Source organism: Daucus carota, chromosome 7 (assembly GCF_001625215.2).
Source record: "Daucus carota subsp. sativus chromosome 7, DH1 v3.0, whole genome shotgun sequence".
In the NCBI taxonomy this organism is placed as follows: Eukaryota; Viridiplantae; Streptophyta; class Magnoliopsida; order Apiales; family Apiaceae; genus Daucus; species Daucus carota.
In genome coordinates this window covers 3,230,093-3,247,144 of record NC_030387.2, presented here as the reverse complement: position 1 = coordinate 3,247,144, position 17,052 = coordinate 3,230,093, and the positions used below count along the sequence as shown (strand labels likewise).

The window sequence follows — 17,052 nt, the reverse complement described above, 5'->3', positions numbered from 1 at the left end:
TGGAGTTATTTTTCTCATAACTAAGCGCCAAAGTGGTCTTTAAAAAAAATGATCATTCTCTTTCAAAAGACAAAACCATTTTCATTATTTAATTTTATTTTAAATTCTTTCACAATATACTTCTTATATAATAATTAAATTTAAATAAATACTATATTATAGTTATATTTATAATAAACTAATAAATAATACAGTAATTAAATTTTGAAAAGCGGTCACATCACAATTTGAAAAGAATTGATTATCGTGTAGAGTTCAGTTTCTTTCAATTTTAGAACAGAATTAAAACTTAAAATAAGTACTTTTTGCTTAAAATAAAAAATGAAATAGAAGTCAGAAGCAAGTTAAGATTTACAAGTGATTAAACTGTTTGGGAAAGAAGTGAAAAATTGAAACGGGACAATTCCATTAATGTGAGACTCATGACTCATCATTGAAAAGTTTGAGCTCCAAAATAACGAGTGGTTAAATGGATTATACGGTGAGATGAGTCGTCGGGTGCCGATTTATGTGAAGGATAGTTTTTGGGCTGATGTGTCTACTACACAGAGAAGTGAAAATATGAACTCATTTTTTGATGGGTATATCAACTCAAAACAACTTTAAAACAGTTTGTAGAACAATATGACAATGCACTTGCAAGCAAAGTGGCAAAAAAGAATCAAGAAGACTTCGACTCGTACAACTCAATGTATTCATGCATATATTATAGATTTATTGTCTTAAAAGTCAAAATAGCATAAAATTATATATCACAAAAGTAATACTATTACATGTATAGCAAATATCATTAGCAAAATTATATATGAATTTTTAAGCTATTACAGAAACTATTACATCTTTTTTATTTTTAATTTTAGTTAAATTATATATAAAATTTTTAATTTTGAAAAAGATAAAAATAATAATTTTTACCGAATTGACCGATCATACCTCTTTTTGACCAATTAATCCGATTTTTGATCGATTTTTTCAAAAAACAATTTTTGAAACGATTAACGCTTAATCAAGACGAAACCCGTCCGAACAGTGATCGGCGACTTTTAGACACTGGCTACCAGCAATAACAGCATATATAACAACAGTTTAGTATAGTGAGGGTTACAATTTTCATGTATGAAAAAAAATGAATCATTTCATATTTTTACAATAAAAAGGATATAAACTCTTAAAAATCTCTATAGACTCTCGCTCATTAAAAAAATTAATAATATTATAATATTAAGCTAAGAAGAATTTTTATCAAAAATGTTACTCACGTTAAAATTTTCGGAAATTCGTATAAAGCATTTATAATGATGCTAGGCGGGAGTATATAATTTTGGCCCCTCCCAAAAGAGAGAAAACAATTCAAATTTTTGACTGTATCCAAAGACAGAGCTAGCTTATACACACACAATTAGGGCTTATAAATCTTCCCCTCTCTCAGCTTTGCCAACAGGTAATCTCAATTTCTCATTACAATCTGTAACTCTCTCGTAAATTTTCACAAGCTGATACGAGACCCTGATTCTGTAATTGCACTGAATTTTTTTTATTTTTCATTTTGTGATTCTGCGGTTGATTTCTTAAATGTATTATCTCTAGCGTTTAAATTGTTTAGTACGTAATAATGCAGTTGTTATTAGTGATTTCTCAATTTTTTAGCCCACAATTGTTTTGTTATAGCCTCCAGGATTTTGTTGTTACAGATTATCATTAATGTGAACTGAAAATTATTGGGGGGTTTTATTGCTAATTTGGGGGTCAGTTTATATACGTGGATGACTCGTTTATCTTGAAGTTTCGATGTAAATAGATAATGATGGAAGTTGAAACTGATGCTAACAAACATGATGGAAGAATTTGATGTTGAATTTGTAAGAGCCCTTTGTTGGTGCTATGATCTTTATGTTTTTTATAGTACCATGAATTTAATATATAGCTTGCGACGTGAGGCGTGATGTTTATGATTATGGCAAGTAAATTTGATGGTGGTTTCCTGTTGATGTTTAATTAATGATTTTGGCTCTTTACGCTGCAGGGGTAGACTATAAGAGGACGCAAGTTATTGGAGGATGACTAACTATTTTGACATTGATGATATTTTAGCCGAAGATGAGGTTGGAGAATTCTGTTTGTACTTTTAGTTATCAATTCCATTATGGTTTTGGGATTCAGTTTTATGAAGTGTTTGTATTTGCATACAGCTTGTACCAGCTACTTTCCGAGAAGCTACTAATGGAGTTGGGCTCTTTGATTCTACCGATGACACGAACAAGGTACTACTTTTGTGGCTCTTTTAGTGGAAGGATGTTTTATTTACTGCTGTTTGATGGTAATGTTTCTCACTTTCTTCATCTCAGGTAGAACCGGGTTCTAAAGTTGAGCTACCGTTCTGGCTTGCTCAAGAACTGCACTTGAGACAAGCAGTAACAGTGAATGTCCCTCCTTGTTTCAATAAACGGTAAATTCATTGATGCTGTGACTTTTGTTTTGGTATATTGATAATATCATATCAAAATAGACCCATCCTGGAAGAGTAAGAATCTGTTTTTGCTATGACTTGCCCTTGCAATATGTATGTCTATGGCGTTTTCAACTCTTTTATCGTTTTAATTATGCGCTATTATAATTTTCAGAAGTTATTTTTACTGGTCTAGATGATGCGAAGATGTAACTATAGTCTACTGATGTGAATTACAAGTTTATTCTTTCCCAGAACACGTGAGGAAATTGATGCTGATGCTGCACATGTGGATCTTAGGAATCGGTGTCCATTTTTCTATGAATTAGGCTACAAGATAGCACCTCTGTAAGTTTTCCTTAATAAAGTATCAGAGATTGTTTGAACTACAGGTATATAAGGCATGACATTTGCTAATTTTGAACATCAGATACTGTCGAACTTAATGAAATTTAGAGGGTTTCTTGGCAAATTTACTTCGATGTGAGCTAATTAAAGCCATCAACTTTATTTTCAAAATTCACTATTGAAGGAGCACAATTTTTTTGAAGCATTTTATCATAAATTCTTTTTTTTCTTCTTAATAATGAAGATGGTGATAACTGTGGTTTGTTCACATTATTAGCTCTGATTTTTTGTCCGCCATGCCTTGGTTTCTGAGTGAGGTTTTCTTCTTGCGATGGATAGGGTTGGTGATAAAACTATAGGACGTGTTCTTTTGATTGCATTTAGAACCAGGTACAAGGAAGTACTGATCAAAGCTCATACTGCAGCATTCGAAGCAACAGCAAAATTCTTGAGCCTTTTAACAGAAGAAGAAGTTAAATGTGAGACCTTTAAACTTGTTCGTTTAGTAGTTCTTGTATATGACCTATGTACCAGAAGCAATGTCATTCATCTAATACTATTTACCCTGAAGTATACAAGGCAGCTCAGTCCTCTGCCATTGCATTTAAGAAGTGGCGAAAGGGTGGCCCCAGATTTCAGAAAGCTTCTGTTCTTGGGAGAAAAAGGAAGCCAATTCAATAGGTAATAAGACTGAATTGTTCTATTTACATGGGATTTAAAAGAGTTTTAAATGTTAGTCCTCTTACTCGCAAATTGTATATACAGTATGCAGGAGATTGGTTACGACCTTGCATTAGATTAATCTCTTGGCAAAGTGCGCGGACATTTGTATAATGCCAGTTTCCCTTAAATCTGATTTGATTATATTCCTGTGAAATGAAAATATGTATTGCTATCTGTCTTTCTTTAAATGACATGAAACATGGGATGTTTTGGAATTTTATTCTTACAGGATCTTCCTCTAATTGCAGTCTTGCAGCCTACAAATCATGACTTATGATATGTATGAAGAAAAATCAAAAACTTTAGATTGGCACAGGGAAAATGAAAACTTGAAGATTATACTCAATGCCACTGTTTGAATCCAGTAGTTTGGTATAGTTGAATTGGAGTATAACACAAATGGTCATACCAGGTACAACTGCATTTGTTAAAAAGCGGAAAAGTTACAAATGCAGGATGCATATAATACAGGAGTCCGGTTCGTTAGCAAGTGATTGATGCAACCATCTATTGACAGATTTTTTATCGTTGAAACTTGATAGTCTTCAACGGAAATTTTGATGTGAATGCGGGGAGACACCACCCTGCCCACACTTCTGTTACTGTTTTCACATTTTAGAGCAGTAATAAAATCGTTGTGAATACGGAGCTCTGAATGCAGCAGGCAGCTCGGGTCTGACTAGCTCTGGTCTAAAGACGTAAATAGTTTTGTTGATACTTGATCTACTTCAATCTGTGATAATGTAAAATTGCCGATTTCAGATTTGTGAAGAACACTTTCATATTTTCAAATATATTTTAAAATTTTCGGTTTTCGTTAATAACTGAAATTTAAATTTCGGTTCGGTTATAAAACCGAAATAAATTCGGATCGGTATTTGGTAGAGGATTTTGATAAAATAAGGTTTTGGTTAAAAAAAAAATTCGGTCTTGGTTAACAGAATGCACACCCTTAGCCGTGACCATCTCGTGCATGTTAGATAAGGAGAGCACATGGATGAAAAAATGAAGCAAAAACCAGCAAAAGTTACCATTTTCTGCGGTTATACCAACGAACCGAATTCGTCATCCTAAAGAATCTTTATATTTTAAGCTCCTACTATCATCGACAATTGAACACCTCCAAATTCTTATTTCTCTGGTATTCTATTTTGTTTGTGAGCATCAACTTCTCATCGTTATTATCTATACAACTCAAAATAAATATAAACACATTGTAAGTTGATCATGACTGAATGCTGTAGCTAAAAGACAAGAGCCCTAAATAGCAGACTTCAACAAACTTGTTTGCATAAAATAGCGCATAATTTATACAATATATCAAGAACAGAAAAAACCAAGATGGCCAGAAAAAAAGAAGCTGTTCAAGTGTTTATGAATCAACTAAGTTAAAATTTTATGCATAAGTATATACGGTTTAATACTTAGGAAATTGCGTATTGGAATGTTTTTTTTTCCATGTAGTTCTTCCTCTAACAATCTCCTCGTTCCTGAGTTCTCCTTTTGTTTGCAGAATATGTGTATATTTCAAAGTGCCATTGATACTGTTATCTTCATCAGGTTCAGAAAGGGACTGAATGATATCAGAACTTCCGCATTCTCTCCTGTATTCCAATGTAATGTCACACAGCTGGTGCTCATCCATAAACTTGTCTGGCATTGCCTGAAAACGAAGGTATAACGTAACTTTCTCAGCTTCTGTTCTTTCATGAAATAATTATTTTACGACAGAAAGCATTTTATGTCGTCTTACCTCTAGCAACCATCCTACATACTTGACGTTGTTTACATGGTGGTTCATGTCCAAGTCACTCCTCTTGGGCTGTAGTCATCGAAAAGTTAAAAATATCAGCATAATTTTCTTGTAGCTGCACTTGTACAAGCACTTTAAAATAGTTTACCTTCAAGCTTGAGGTGGCATGTTTTGCAGTGTCATCCAACTTCTTAATCTTCTCGGGAGTATCTTCAATAATTGTTCGCTTCTCAATAAACCATGGTGAAATCTCCGCCCTCACTTCATCCGGCATTTTTGAGAGGTGTCTAGTCTTCTGGTTCATCATTACCCATGTACTGTTTCATCTCCAAACCATTAGTTAACTGGAAATGACAGGATATTTCTCAAGACAATAGTAAAGCAATTGAAGACCTTGATCTCACATACTCATTTACCTTGTTGCGCGAGCAAATACAACACCCGTGGCCTGTGATCTAAGTTCCCAGTCTCTTCGCATCCCATGTTTCCCTGATGCTCCAACCCAGGTGTCAAGTGTCAACACTTCTCCCCTGCACAACAGATGCACAAAAGGACTCATTAACAACTTTAATGAAATTTTGCAAAAATAAAAAGGTCAAGATTCGAACTTAAACATACCATATTGGATAATGGTCCACTTGTAACTTCATTCTTGAGACGACCCACATAAGATTGTTTCTTGCCATTCCATGTGTAGCACCAAATCCATCTCCAAGAAGACCCGACATCCATACGTGATTCAATGCTGTTTCCTGCATATTAATCAATTACCAATCAGCCTGTGTGAATAAATAATTGAATGGGACGTCCCAAAAAGGAAACTGTATAGAAATGAATGGGATGGAGGGAGTAGTAGATAGTAAACAAGTTCCAATTTAACCTGAAGAAGGTTAAGGATGCTCTCCAGAGTCGCTGTTTTGTCTGGCCCAACTTCATAAGAACGAATAACCACCGTCTGTCTATACGTAACACCATTATCAATGATAAGTGCCTGACGATGAGGATCAGCAAACTGCTTAAACGTCGGGATATTCTGTCGTGTCTGCATTACTTTCGTGTCCAGAGTCTCTGTGACAGCCACAGCATTAATCTTTGCACCAGTTGATCCGCATCCATTTCTGCTGCTCTCGGGTTTTGGCAGTTTGGACTTGCTCAGATACTGACTCTGCTTAGCTAAAGAGTAACTGATACTGTAGCAAGCGTGATAGGAGACAAAAGAAGCAGCCATATTTGTCTCACTTTTGAGGAAAGAGTGAGGAAATGAGCTTGGTGTCGTCGTTTTTATACGTAAATAATAATGATCTGCACAAGGAGAAAACATTGGAAGTTTGTGTTTGATGAATTCAGATGCTGGTTTAGTTGTAATCGACATTTTGTCGAAGAAGACAAGGGAGAGATCATTGTGGTAGAAGTGAAAGTCATTGAGGCATTACAATGTCTTGTTGAGAATATGTGTCAGTTGGGTTGGTCCGATCAAGAAAGGCATTGTAAGAAAGACATGGTAGTTGGTTGGTGCTTGTTTGTAATTTTGGTACACAGCTGAGAACTTGCATGACATAAATTCCTTATTTTGGTCTTTTTAGCTATTGAAACTATTGATTTTGTGATTGCTTTTGGTCTAATTTGCTAGCAAAACCATTAATATTTGCCGATCAGCTTGTAAGCTTATATTGGAAGGTGAAGTGATGAGGAGTCCTTGTGGGTGTGTAATTTGAGAGAAGTGCTGCATTGTTTAAACTGCAACGGTTAACTTCGTACTTCGTGAGTACGAGTGAATAACCCAGTGATTAAAGGTTTATTATCTCAAGTCCTGAGTGATACTCAGATTATAACGTTACGGTTATCTTCGTCAAGTGGCCGAGTATATAACCATTGTTCCAGAGTTCATCGATTATTAAAAATTCCACATTAATTTTAAAAATATTTTACTGATTTACCGATTACACTTTGAATGACTAAAAATTTCCGATTTATTAAAAAAAACATCCGATAAATCCTAGATCAGTAGGTCATTCGATTAATTTGCTTCCGATTTCCAATTTCCACAACTATAAAAATAACTATTAAACTTTAATCTCCTTTATTTTAAATTACTTATCTACACAATTTTTACTAGAATTTACATATATTATTAAATTTTTTTATAAAATTGCTTCTATATAAATTTTATATATTCCGTTTTAAATTATAATTCTCAAGTTTTAAATATTCTACAAGAGCATTTTAGATTTAATCATAATTGGACCAATTATGCCGTATTAAAGTTAATACAAAATAACTAGTTTGAGAACATTTTAAACTATTTTTAACTACCACTGGAAAGGGAGTGGTAGCTCATGTTTACCTGTGGTTGTTTTATTAACCCATCTACACGATGCACGTTTCCTTCTCCTTTGTGATTATAGATTAGAATCTCGATAAGCTAATAAATCTTACCGTAATGGAAATATATCGAATATAAGAGCGATCTTTAATGATATTGACTAAATTGATAAGAAAACACTCATTACATGATATTGTTAAAACCCAATTAAACTAGAAAAAACCTGCAGAATATTATGGTTTCAAATCGGTTATATTTAAAAATAATATATGCTATTTTATTATTTTAGATTATGTGAAATCAACATAATTTTGACATAATTTCTATAATTTTTATATAATAATATTGCAGATGGGCAATGTACTATTTACCATACATGAGTGACCTTAAAAAATCACTAAACTAAGACTTGGGTGTCGACTTTTCTTAAGAAAATGCATTAGTTTTCTTGCTGGTCACAAAAACGGAAGTATCTTCAAACGCCTCGGGAGTAATGGCAAGAAATTTGAGGTACAAAAAGCATAGTTTTAAGGTACAAGACAGCCCAAGATCATCCAAGAAATATGCTACCAACCAATGTTAGGATAGAACAAGAAAATTCTGAAACAGGATTCTTTGTACAAACTTCTAGTACTTCCCCTCGGCGTGACAAAAGAGAATGCTCTTCTGATGTGAAGGTTAATTTTTTTATACCTCGGTACTACTTTACTTACTGTACAGTATACTCAGTTTACTAATTCAAATAAAAAAAACATTATCGTAATTCACAAATATATGACTGACTAAGTATACATAATATTTATTATATTTGCCTATTTTTATGTATACAAACTAAATAAGCATACCAACACGTAATCTGTATTGTAACAGGTAATATGCACTTTATCATAGAGTCCGTTGGCTAAAATAGTTACCTTGTACAAATCTAACTTCTAAAATACTTTGTGATGGAGATGACCTGTATGTATGCACACACAAATATTGCTGCCCTCAACTTCCAAAATAGTACCTCGGAAAAAGAAAATGACACTTTCAGTGTTATTCTAATATTAACAGAATCTTGCATAATTGTGAATCAAGTGTTACACATACTTGATTAGCTCCATTAGATATTCAAGAATATACCAGAGTTTTACTAAGAAACCTTGGGAAATGTATAATATACTGAGGGATCAAAAAGGTTTAATATGTTTTCAATGACTGCGATATGATTGAAGCATCTAAATAAAAAATATTATATGAGAAGAACACGAAAGAAACAGAAAAATAAGAAAACTTGTGATAAATAAGTTGAGTGAGAATAGTAATTTTCTAATGTATTAAAAGAATGGGAAAAGAATCTTCGATGAACATAACAAAGCAAATCACTGCCTTGAATCTTATGACATGCACTAGATACCATAAGATATACCTTGGTATAGCCAGTAGTTTGGAGAAGACATCCAAAAGAATCTTCGACTTGCTACTATATTGTCAAAACAGGACATTCTATATGAGTCCCCGGACACAGAGCTTGAAACTTGCCTGTTAAAAGAAAGGGAAAAAAGAGAACAAAGAAACGAAATAATGAGTTCCTGAAGTAGCCAATAGAATATTTGAGAACAAGAAGCTAACTCCAGATAACTTCACAGGCCAGATTGATACAAGTTAGGAAACAAACTCACAGCTGATCTTTTTTAAGGTATACAAAACATTCATACTGAACTCTATATTCCTGAAATCAAATGAAGCTGCAAACTGAAACAAGCTTCACTTCTTTCAAAACTGATGCATGAGAAGCTAATACATCTGACCAATTTTCTTTGCCAATGATATCACATTCTTGTTCGAAAGATTACGCCATTTAGTATTATACTGTCTATAGGTGCCAGTTTGAAGCACTGTGTGGATACAGAAACATGCTTCCTTTGGATTTTGGTCATAGGCGTTCTAAAAATGTCAAAATAGCACCTCAGGAAACAAATATGCATCGAGCAAATAACTCAATTAGTTACGGTTACGGGTCTCTTCATTTAATCTTTTATTTTTTAAGCAATTATGTCACCTTATTTAGTTGCATAACACCCCAAAAAAGTATGCCAGTTAATCAAAACATCCATTACAAAGTTCTGAATACATCTATAACTGAGTGTCTGATACAGTATAATTTAAACAGCCCTATGAAATTTCTTTTTTTCTATTTTTTTTAATTGAGGGAGGGGTGCTTTTGGGGAAAAAGAGATTCTGAAACTAAAGGTTATTCTGATTTAGGAATAGGGAGTGTCACCACAGAAGTAATGGCTACTTATCCTTCATATGACAAATAAAGTGGAAAGTATAAACTTCCAGTGCTCTTAATTAACCCACATTGACTGAGGAAAAAAATTAGCTATTGAAACAGCGTTTTCTATTTCTCCAGAGTTGCGAAAAAACTAGATGAACTCGGAAGTGGTAACAATTTTTTTTAAAAAAATTGAGAAGGGGCTTCTAAAATCTTCTTCAAGGTACCACATGAGAAAGAGCCATAGGGAAAGAAATCAGAAAACTTATATAGGATTCACACATTTAGCAGGAATATTGAAAGCGAAGATCCAATTCACTCCAGAAGGAACATCCTTTTAGCACAGTACCTGATGATATAGATCTGACAAAATTCCATTTAATAGAAATATTCAAAACATGCACCAGGATGGTAATTCAGAGTGCCACTGCATGTAACTTATACTGGTGTAACAGGTAGCATGTACTTTCTTAGAGCATCTTTAATAGGCTCCACAATCATTCTTTACAAAATAATAAAATGTGGCTCCTAGTAAATTAATACATTGAATAACGTCACAAGTCCAACACCACTCTTTCTTACTTGCTTCCTGTTTATATTTTGTTCTTATTTGAGGGAAAAGTTGGAGATAAAATTGGAGGAAAATCGAATAGAATTGGAGGGAAGTGAATCTCATATTCATGAATAATGAGTTAAGAGCACCTAGATATTCTTTAAAAAAGAGGAGAGAGAAGTGGCTCTTAAATTTTTAAGGAGCCTACTGGAGCACGAAATTTAGACATCTTTAACTTCGAACTTAGGACATTGTTTAAAGAGGCTACTGGAGATGCTCTTATAGAGTTTGTTTGCTAAATAATAATTTCAGTTCAATGGAAATAAACTTTTTTGATGAACAAGTTACTTCCATCAACAAAAAGTACCTGTTCAGATTATTTAATTAGTAATGTATTATTATTGATTTTTGTGTGAAAATTGGTAAACAGAAATCTAATACACTGAATACACACATATGCCATCTTCAACTTCCAAAATGAAGATACCTATGCAAAACAAAACGACACTCCCAGTATTATTTAACAATAACAGAATCTTTTAGAATAGTGCATGAGAAGTTGCACATATTTGATTAGCTACATTACATATAAAAGAATTCAACAGGAGACTATTTAATGTATACTTTTTCTGGAAAATCAACAAAGTAAATTTGTTTAATGATTGTTATATAATTGAAGCATCTAAATGAAAGGATCATATACGAAGAATACAAAAGAACCAGGAAAATAAGAGAGCTTCTGATATATGAGTTGTTGGAATAGTATTCAACTATTTATCCTATGTATCATAAGAATGTGAAAAGAATCCCCGATGAAAATAACAAAAAATATCACTACTTTGATCTTATTTCATGCACTTGATACCATAAGAGATACCTTGGTATTGCCTGTAGTGCGGAGAAGAAATCCATACAATAATCTTCAGCTCGCTATTATATTTCAAAACAGTCAATTATATACATCAAGTTAACGAGTCCCCAGAGCTTGGAATGTGCCTGGAAGAAAAGGGGGGGAAAGAGAGAATGAAGAAACAAAATAGTTTGTTCCTGAAACAAAGCAGTACAGCATATAAAAAGATAAAACTTTACCCTGATAACTTTACAGGTCGGGTGGATACACTTACAGGACAAACTCCCTCCAGCTCTTTCCCAAGGTATGAAAACAATTCAGGCATCCATAGAGAATACTATATTCCAAAAACAAATGAAGCTGCCTGAGAAGATAATACATCTCTGACCAATTTCCTCTGCTAATGATGACATGCCAGACATCTTATACTTAACAGCCACTGGATGTTTTGCATCATGCATGACTGCATAACTTGAGAATTAGGGTCTTGACGTCTGGTATGCATCACATTCTTGTCGGGGTACTACACCACTTGGGATATATTATGTCAATAGTGCCAGCATAAAGCATTATGTGAAGACAAACAGTTTAAATGATTTCCTTCCGATTCCGGATCTAAGCCAACTCTAAGAATATCAACAAAGCACCTTAAGAAACAAGACGCATCAAGCAACTCACTCAACTAGTTACAACTAAGTGGCCTTGTTAACTAGCTTCCAATTTATATGTAGTTATCATATTTGATTAGTTGCAGAACGCCCTAAAAAGGTATGCCACTTCTTTAAACACATTAGTTAAAGAGATCATATATGTGTGTGTGTTATATTGCACGTTCTTTAATATTTTAAACGACCCCATGAATTGTTTTTTGATTATCTTTTGGGTGGGGTAGGGGGGAGGGGGACGGGGATGAGTGGAGAGGGTATTGTGGGGAAAAAGAAAATTAATTTCTAAAACTAAAAGTTATAATGGTTGAATATATTTTTAAAACAGTATGTTATTATAATTTCAAGTTGTTATAAATAGAATATATTATTTTATTATGGTAATAGATGATGTGGAATCTTTCTACAAGTCTCTAGAGGTTCGACAAATATAGCCAACATCATATGGGGTTGGCTAAATCTTTAGACAAGGGGTATGTGTGGTCGAAGTGAAGAATGTTTTACATATTCTCTATGATTATTAATTATGGCATCATTTATCCAATTTTAGCCAAGGACTTTAGAGGTTTGGAGATGCTCTTAGCACATTGAAAGAGCAGTAGAGGATGAAATCAGAAACATCAAACAGATTCAGACGTAAACCACACATTTAGAAGGAATATTGATATGGAAGATCCAACTTACCCCCACTAGAACATCCCTCTGGCAAGTACCCGATGAAGACTTGATATATTCACCAAATTATAGAAAGTGAACCACTGAGAAACAAACCTGGGGGGGGGGGGGGGGGGGGTAAAAGCCAAGATACCCCTCTAGATATTCTGAACTTGAACCAGAGTAATAAGTGTACTGGGCAATAGATACCAAGAAAGCATTAAAAACCAGCATAGCAGAGGCACAAAGACCTTTCAAGGAGCAAGAACATTACCGTTATTCAATACCACAAATCCAGAAATATCCAAATTCTGGCTACTGATCTGTTCCACATTAGGTAAAAAATGCTGCAAGGTGAGTTATTCTTCTCTTCTTTTCTTTTCTCATCAAATATAAAGCTTCTCTTCTTTTAAAAAAAAAAAAAAACTATCTAGAATTCTGGATGACAACAAACTAGTTTGATATATTTAATAAATTATTAAAAACAATGCACAGTTCAGTAAGATTCTTTCCAAATTATCATGAGTTAACTAGTTGATCCAGTGAGATATCAGTCAAGCGTGTATAAAAGCCATGTGTCATGTGTCAGGTTAGCTTCAACTTGCATGAAAATGTACAAATATTGTGTCAACTGGTCAGACCCTACCTATAAATTTATAAAACTTAAAATCATCAACCAAACTAACCTGTTTAAGCCACTGCTAACAGGACCCTATCGTTTAATTTCATAAATCAACAGGTTGTTTCCAACCCGAAACAACCTGCACCCAGATCAACTTGTTTCACCTAACCTAAGAACCCTTCATCCTTAACTTTAATATATTGTGTCGAGCTGTAGAGAAAAGTTGGATAAACATATTGCAAAACAGACCACTGCTCGAAAAAGTAACGATACGGAAATAAGAATGATTAATTATTATTAGTCCTCCAACTTTTTCTTCTTTATCATATTACTATTCACCCATTAATTAGTAAAAGGGAAAAAAAGAGTTACTTTCCTCCCATTTTGGTAATAAGAGGATGAGGCTTCAGCCAATAATGAACGCACATGTGTGTGGGTATATATATATATATACTGTAATTGAATAGTGTCCTGATACACCAAATTTGTGTGGGAATGAATTCCTGAAAAATGACTAATCATTATCAAATTACTGAAGTGCATGAATGATCCATTAATAAGTGCAAAAGGACCATAGATATAGCCTCCTCACAGAACAAGCCAAATCCTCATCCAGATTACATGTATAAGATCACTAAAAACACAAACATATGAGGGAGTGGGACGACAGAAATGATAAAAGAATTCCGTATAGTTTTCAGATAATTATTTGAAATAATTTTTACATGTGTGGATTGCATGTGTATACCTGTCATTATATTATTTCCATTGTGTATCTGACTCAGGTATAACTAATCTAATGAATATCAAAAGAGCTCTCCCCATCATCGTTGTCATTGTGTCAAGTCGATGATGGCTAGGACATTAGCAGTTCTTCCATGGATTATTGCCCATATGCCTAAGCAGTGTCCTTCCCACAACTAGAAATTACTCGTACCACCCTGACAGCTATAATTTCCAAGTTCATTCCTTGGAGGTTAGTTGTGAATGGAATTAGTTCTTACCTCCTTTAAAAATTGAGCTGCAAAAAACACATCAACAACTTCAGATTATAGAAGACAAGCAGTCAAAATTGTATATTTGGGGGAATGGAAGCTGAGAAGATGGGAAATATTACCGTAAAGCAAGGAAGCAAGTCTGCCTCCATGACTTATCGAATGGAATCTAAAGAGCAGCTTCAGGTCTGGCTTTCCGCTGGCTGACCAAATTTCTCAACTACCTAACATACTGCTCTACCAAAAAAATCGAAAACCCAGAACAGCAGAGGGTTTAACAACATTTCAAGCATTTTTATTAGCCTTAGCTTCGACATCGTTACTGAGAAGTATGTATTCGAGGTATCTGACTGCATGCCACTTGTATTCATTGCCCAGATGCTTTAGCAATGCACTATACGTACAAGAATCAGGCTGAATCCCTTTATCTACCATTTCTTCGTACAGCTGTAAAGCCTCATATAATTTACCCATATTGCAGTTCTCACTTATCAAAATAGTGTATGTGTACTTATTCGGAGGTACACCTTCTTCATTCATCTCAGCAAAATATCTGTAGGCCTGATCAATTCTTCCAAATCTGCAAAGTCCATTTATTAGCACATTGTAGGTTACTACGTTTGGAAGAATACCCTTCTCCAGCATATCTGAAAAATACATAAATGCCAGATCTAGCCTGCCTTTACCAACAAGTTCATAGATTAAAATAGTGTATGTGATAACAGTGGGCTTCAATCCTCTGCTCACCATTTCATGAAACAATTCCTTAGCCTTGCTCAGATGGCCGATTTTCAAGTGAGCCTGAATGATGCTAGTGTAGGTCACAGTATCGGGGGTCAACCCATTGGCAACCATTTTCTGCAAGAGCTCACTAGCTTCTTCCAAATTTTCCAATTTACAGAGACCAGCAACAAAAACATTATAAATGATCAAATCTGGCGGAAAACCCTTTTCTAGCAATTCTTCTTGCAGACTAAATACACTGTATTTACCATCAATTTTCAGTTCACCTACTATTCGAGATGTATATGCAAACTGATCTGGCTTCACCCCTTCATGCAACATCTCATCAAAATATTCTTTAGCCATTGGCAGATCTCCACTCTTCCAAGAAGCATTCACCAGAGTAGTATAAGTGAAAACATCAGGAGCAATCCCATGGCAGATCATCTCATCTTTGAGTTTCCTAGCATCCTCTAATTTGCCTATTTTGCAGAGACCCTGCATAATAGTATTATAAGTTACGACAGTAGGAACAAGTCTCCTACATCTCAAGTCATTTAACAAGAGAAAAGCTTCCTCTAAGATCCCCAACTGACAGTACCCATAGATCAAAATGTTATATGAGTATATGTCAGGCGTCAAATTGTCATTCAACATGCTGTAAAACCGTTGTCTAGCATCTCTGATTCTTCCCTGCTTGCAATGGGCATACATGAACATATTATAAGTTGCCACAGTAGGAGAAGCTCCATTCACTACCATCTCTTCCGCAAGAGCCTGTGCCTCAACCAGCATCCCTTTCTCACAATACCCCCATATCAGAGGATTGTATGTGTACTCTGACACCTTCAAACCCGTCCTCAACATCGTCCCAATCATACTCTTAGCATCGTCAAATGCACCTCCTTTTGACAATCCATTAACCAATGCATTATAAGTATAATCATCTGGATAACAACCTCTCACCTGCATATCCGACAAGAGGTCCAAAGCTAGCTCCACTTCACCTTCTTTACAAAAGGCATCCAACATAATATTATACGTATAACTAGTCCGCTCAATCCCATACTCTTCCATCAAATTATACACATGCCATGCTAATGAAATCAATCTGCTATCCCTAAGTATCCTAAGAAGCCTATTACAATTCTTCTTATCCGGCAAAAACCCATTTTTCACCATCTTATCGAACAACGACAAACCCTCTTCAACCATCGCTTTCCTAATATATATCAATAACAAAAGATCAAGCAACTCCCTGGACACCTTCGAATTCAAAAACCCATCAACCAAGACATCACCAATCCCATTCAAATTTACACTAACAGCCCTCTCCATAACATAATAAGCAGAAGGCAACAAATCATTCCTAACAAGAATCTCAAGAATAGTACAAAAAACTTCCTCAGAATGCTTAAACCCGGGCTGCCTCTCTGCCCACCTAAAGAACCTAAGCGCAACCCGGGGCCTAATCTTAATCAATTTCAACACCCTAACAAATAAATCAGGGTCCATAATCAAATCATCAAACTGACTAGACTCAGCCCAAAAAATATTCGAAAAAGCCCACGGCTTTTCCTGAATTTCTTGATAAATTAGCTTCTGAAAGTAACTGGGTGACACTGAAAATGAGCTAGCTTCCTTACTACATTGACAATGATAGAAAAGGGGCAATAAAAATCGTACCTTTAAGGACTTATCACACTTCTTGTTGTGCTTGATTACAGTGAAGGCTATGGATTTCAATACTCTCACATAAAGGAGGGACATTGAAGGGTCATGTATAATGAAACAAAATACATGAAGAGATGTGAATTTAGATGAGATGGGGTTTGGGTACTAGATTGTCTGAAAAGAGATGGATACATGTGATGTAAGTATAGATCTTTTGTTGTAGCATGTTTGGTTTGGCTGGGTTGGGTTTATGTTGTTGTAAGAGAGGGGTGAAAATGGCTGCTGGTGAGAGGCGTGGGCGTTCTGGTGAGCTCAAAAACCCAACCCGGCTACGGCCGAAACAAAACCACGTCAATTTCAAAACCTATAATTTTGCGAGAAATGGCCCTCGGTGTCACGATTTTGACACTAAATGACCCAATTGTCACGATCTAAAAAGAAGGCCCTCTCTGTCACTCTAGAA

At 34.8% G+C, this 17,052-nt stretch overlaps 3 protein-coding genes across 7 annotated transcripts; 1 reads left to right on the top strand and 2 right to left on the bottom strand.

Moving 5' to 3' along the window:
• Positions 1-1,339: 1,339 nt before the first annotated feature.
• On the top strand, positions 1,340-4,332 carry LOC108195547 (DNA replication complex GINS protein PSF3). Of its 4 annotated transcripts, none has more exons than XM_017362519.2 (8): positions 1,340-1,441; positions 2,024-2,102; positions 2,190-2,261; positions 2,346-2,446; positions 2,702-2,794; positions 3,134-3,273; positions 3,366-3,475; positions 3,766-4,332. In XM_017362519.2, exons 2-7 carry the CDS (start codon positions 2,058-2,060, stop codon positions 3,473-3,475), a joined length of 561 nt encoding a protein of 186 aa, XP_017218008.1. In that variant the 5' UTR covers positions 1,340-1,441; positions 2,024-2,057; the 3' UTR covers positions 3,766-4,332. The 4 variants fall into 4 exon arrangements, with proteins under 4 accessions (XP_017218008.1, XP_017218007.1, XP_063937404.1 ...); XM_017362518.2 differs by lacking the exon at positions 3,766-4,332 and adding an exon at positions 3,560-3,735; XM_064081334.1 differs by lacking the exon at positions 3,766-4,332 and adding an exon at positions 3,560-3,735 and having other exon boundaries at positions 1,367-1,441; positions 2,030-2,102.
• Positions 4,333-4,773: 441 nt separating this feature from the next.
• Positions 4,774-8,712, bottom strand: LOC108194460 (palmitoyl-acyl carrier protein thioesterase, chloroplastic). Its single transcript, XM_017361403.2, has 7 exons — positions 8,508-8,712; positions 6,151-6,572; positions 5,889-6,022; positions 5,687-5,800; positions 5,419-5,587; positions 5,271-5,339; positions 4,774-5,180 (listed from the first exon to the last, which is right to left on the bottom strand). Exons 2-7 carry the CDS (start codon positions 6,496-6,498, stop codon positions 4,935-4,937), a joined length of 1,080 nt encoding a protein of 359 aa, XP_017216892.1. The 5' UTR covers positions 6,499-6,572; positions 8,508-8,712; the 3' UTR covers positions 4,774-4,934.
• A 1,329-nt stretch (positions 8,713-10,041) lies between these two features.
• LOC108193408 (pentatricopeptide repeat-containing protein At1g22960, mitochondrial) lies at positions 10,042-17,045 on the bottom strand. 2 transcript variants are annotated; one of them, XM_017360042.2, is made up of 4 exons: positions 14,315-17,045; positions 13,946-14,218; positions 12,850-12,898; positions 10,042-12,692 (listed from the first exon to the last, which is right to left on the bottom strand). In XM_017360042.2, the coding sequence occupies exon 1, from the start codon at positions 16,683-16,685 to the stop codon at positions 14,478-14,480; it is 2,208 nt and encodes a 735-aa protein (XP_017215531.1). In that variant the 5' UTR covers positions 16,686-17,045; the 3' UTR covers positions 10,042-12,692; positions 12,850-12,898; positions 13,946-14,218; positions 14,315-14,477. The 2 variants fall into 2 exon arrangements, with proteins under 2 accessions (XP_017215531.1, XP_063937403.1); XM_064081333.1 differs by lacking the exon at positions 10,042-12,692 and adding an exon at positions 12,756-12,770.
• Between the last annotated feature and the right edge of the window lie 7 nt (positions 17,046-17,052).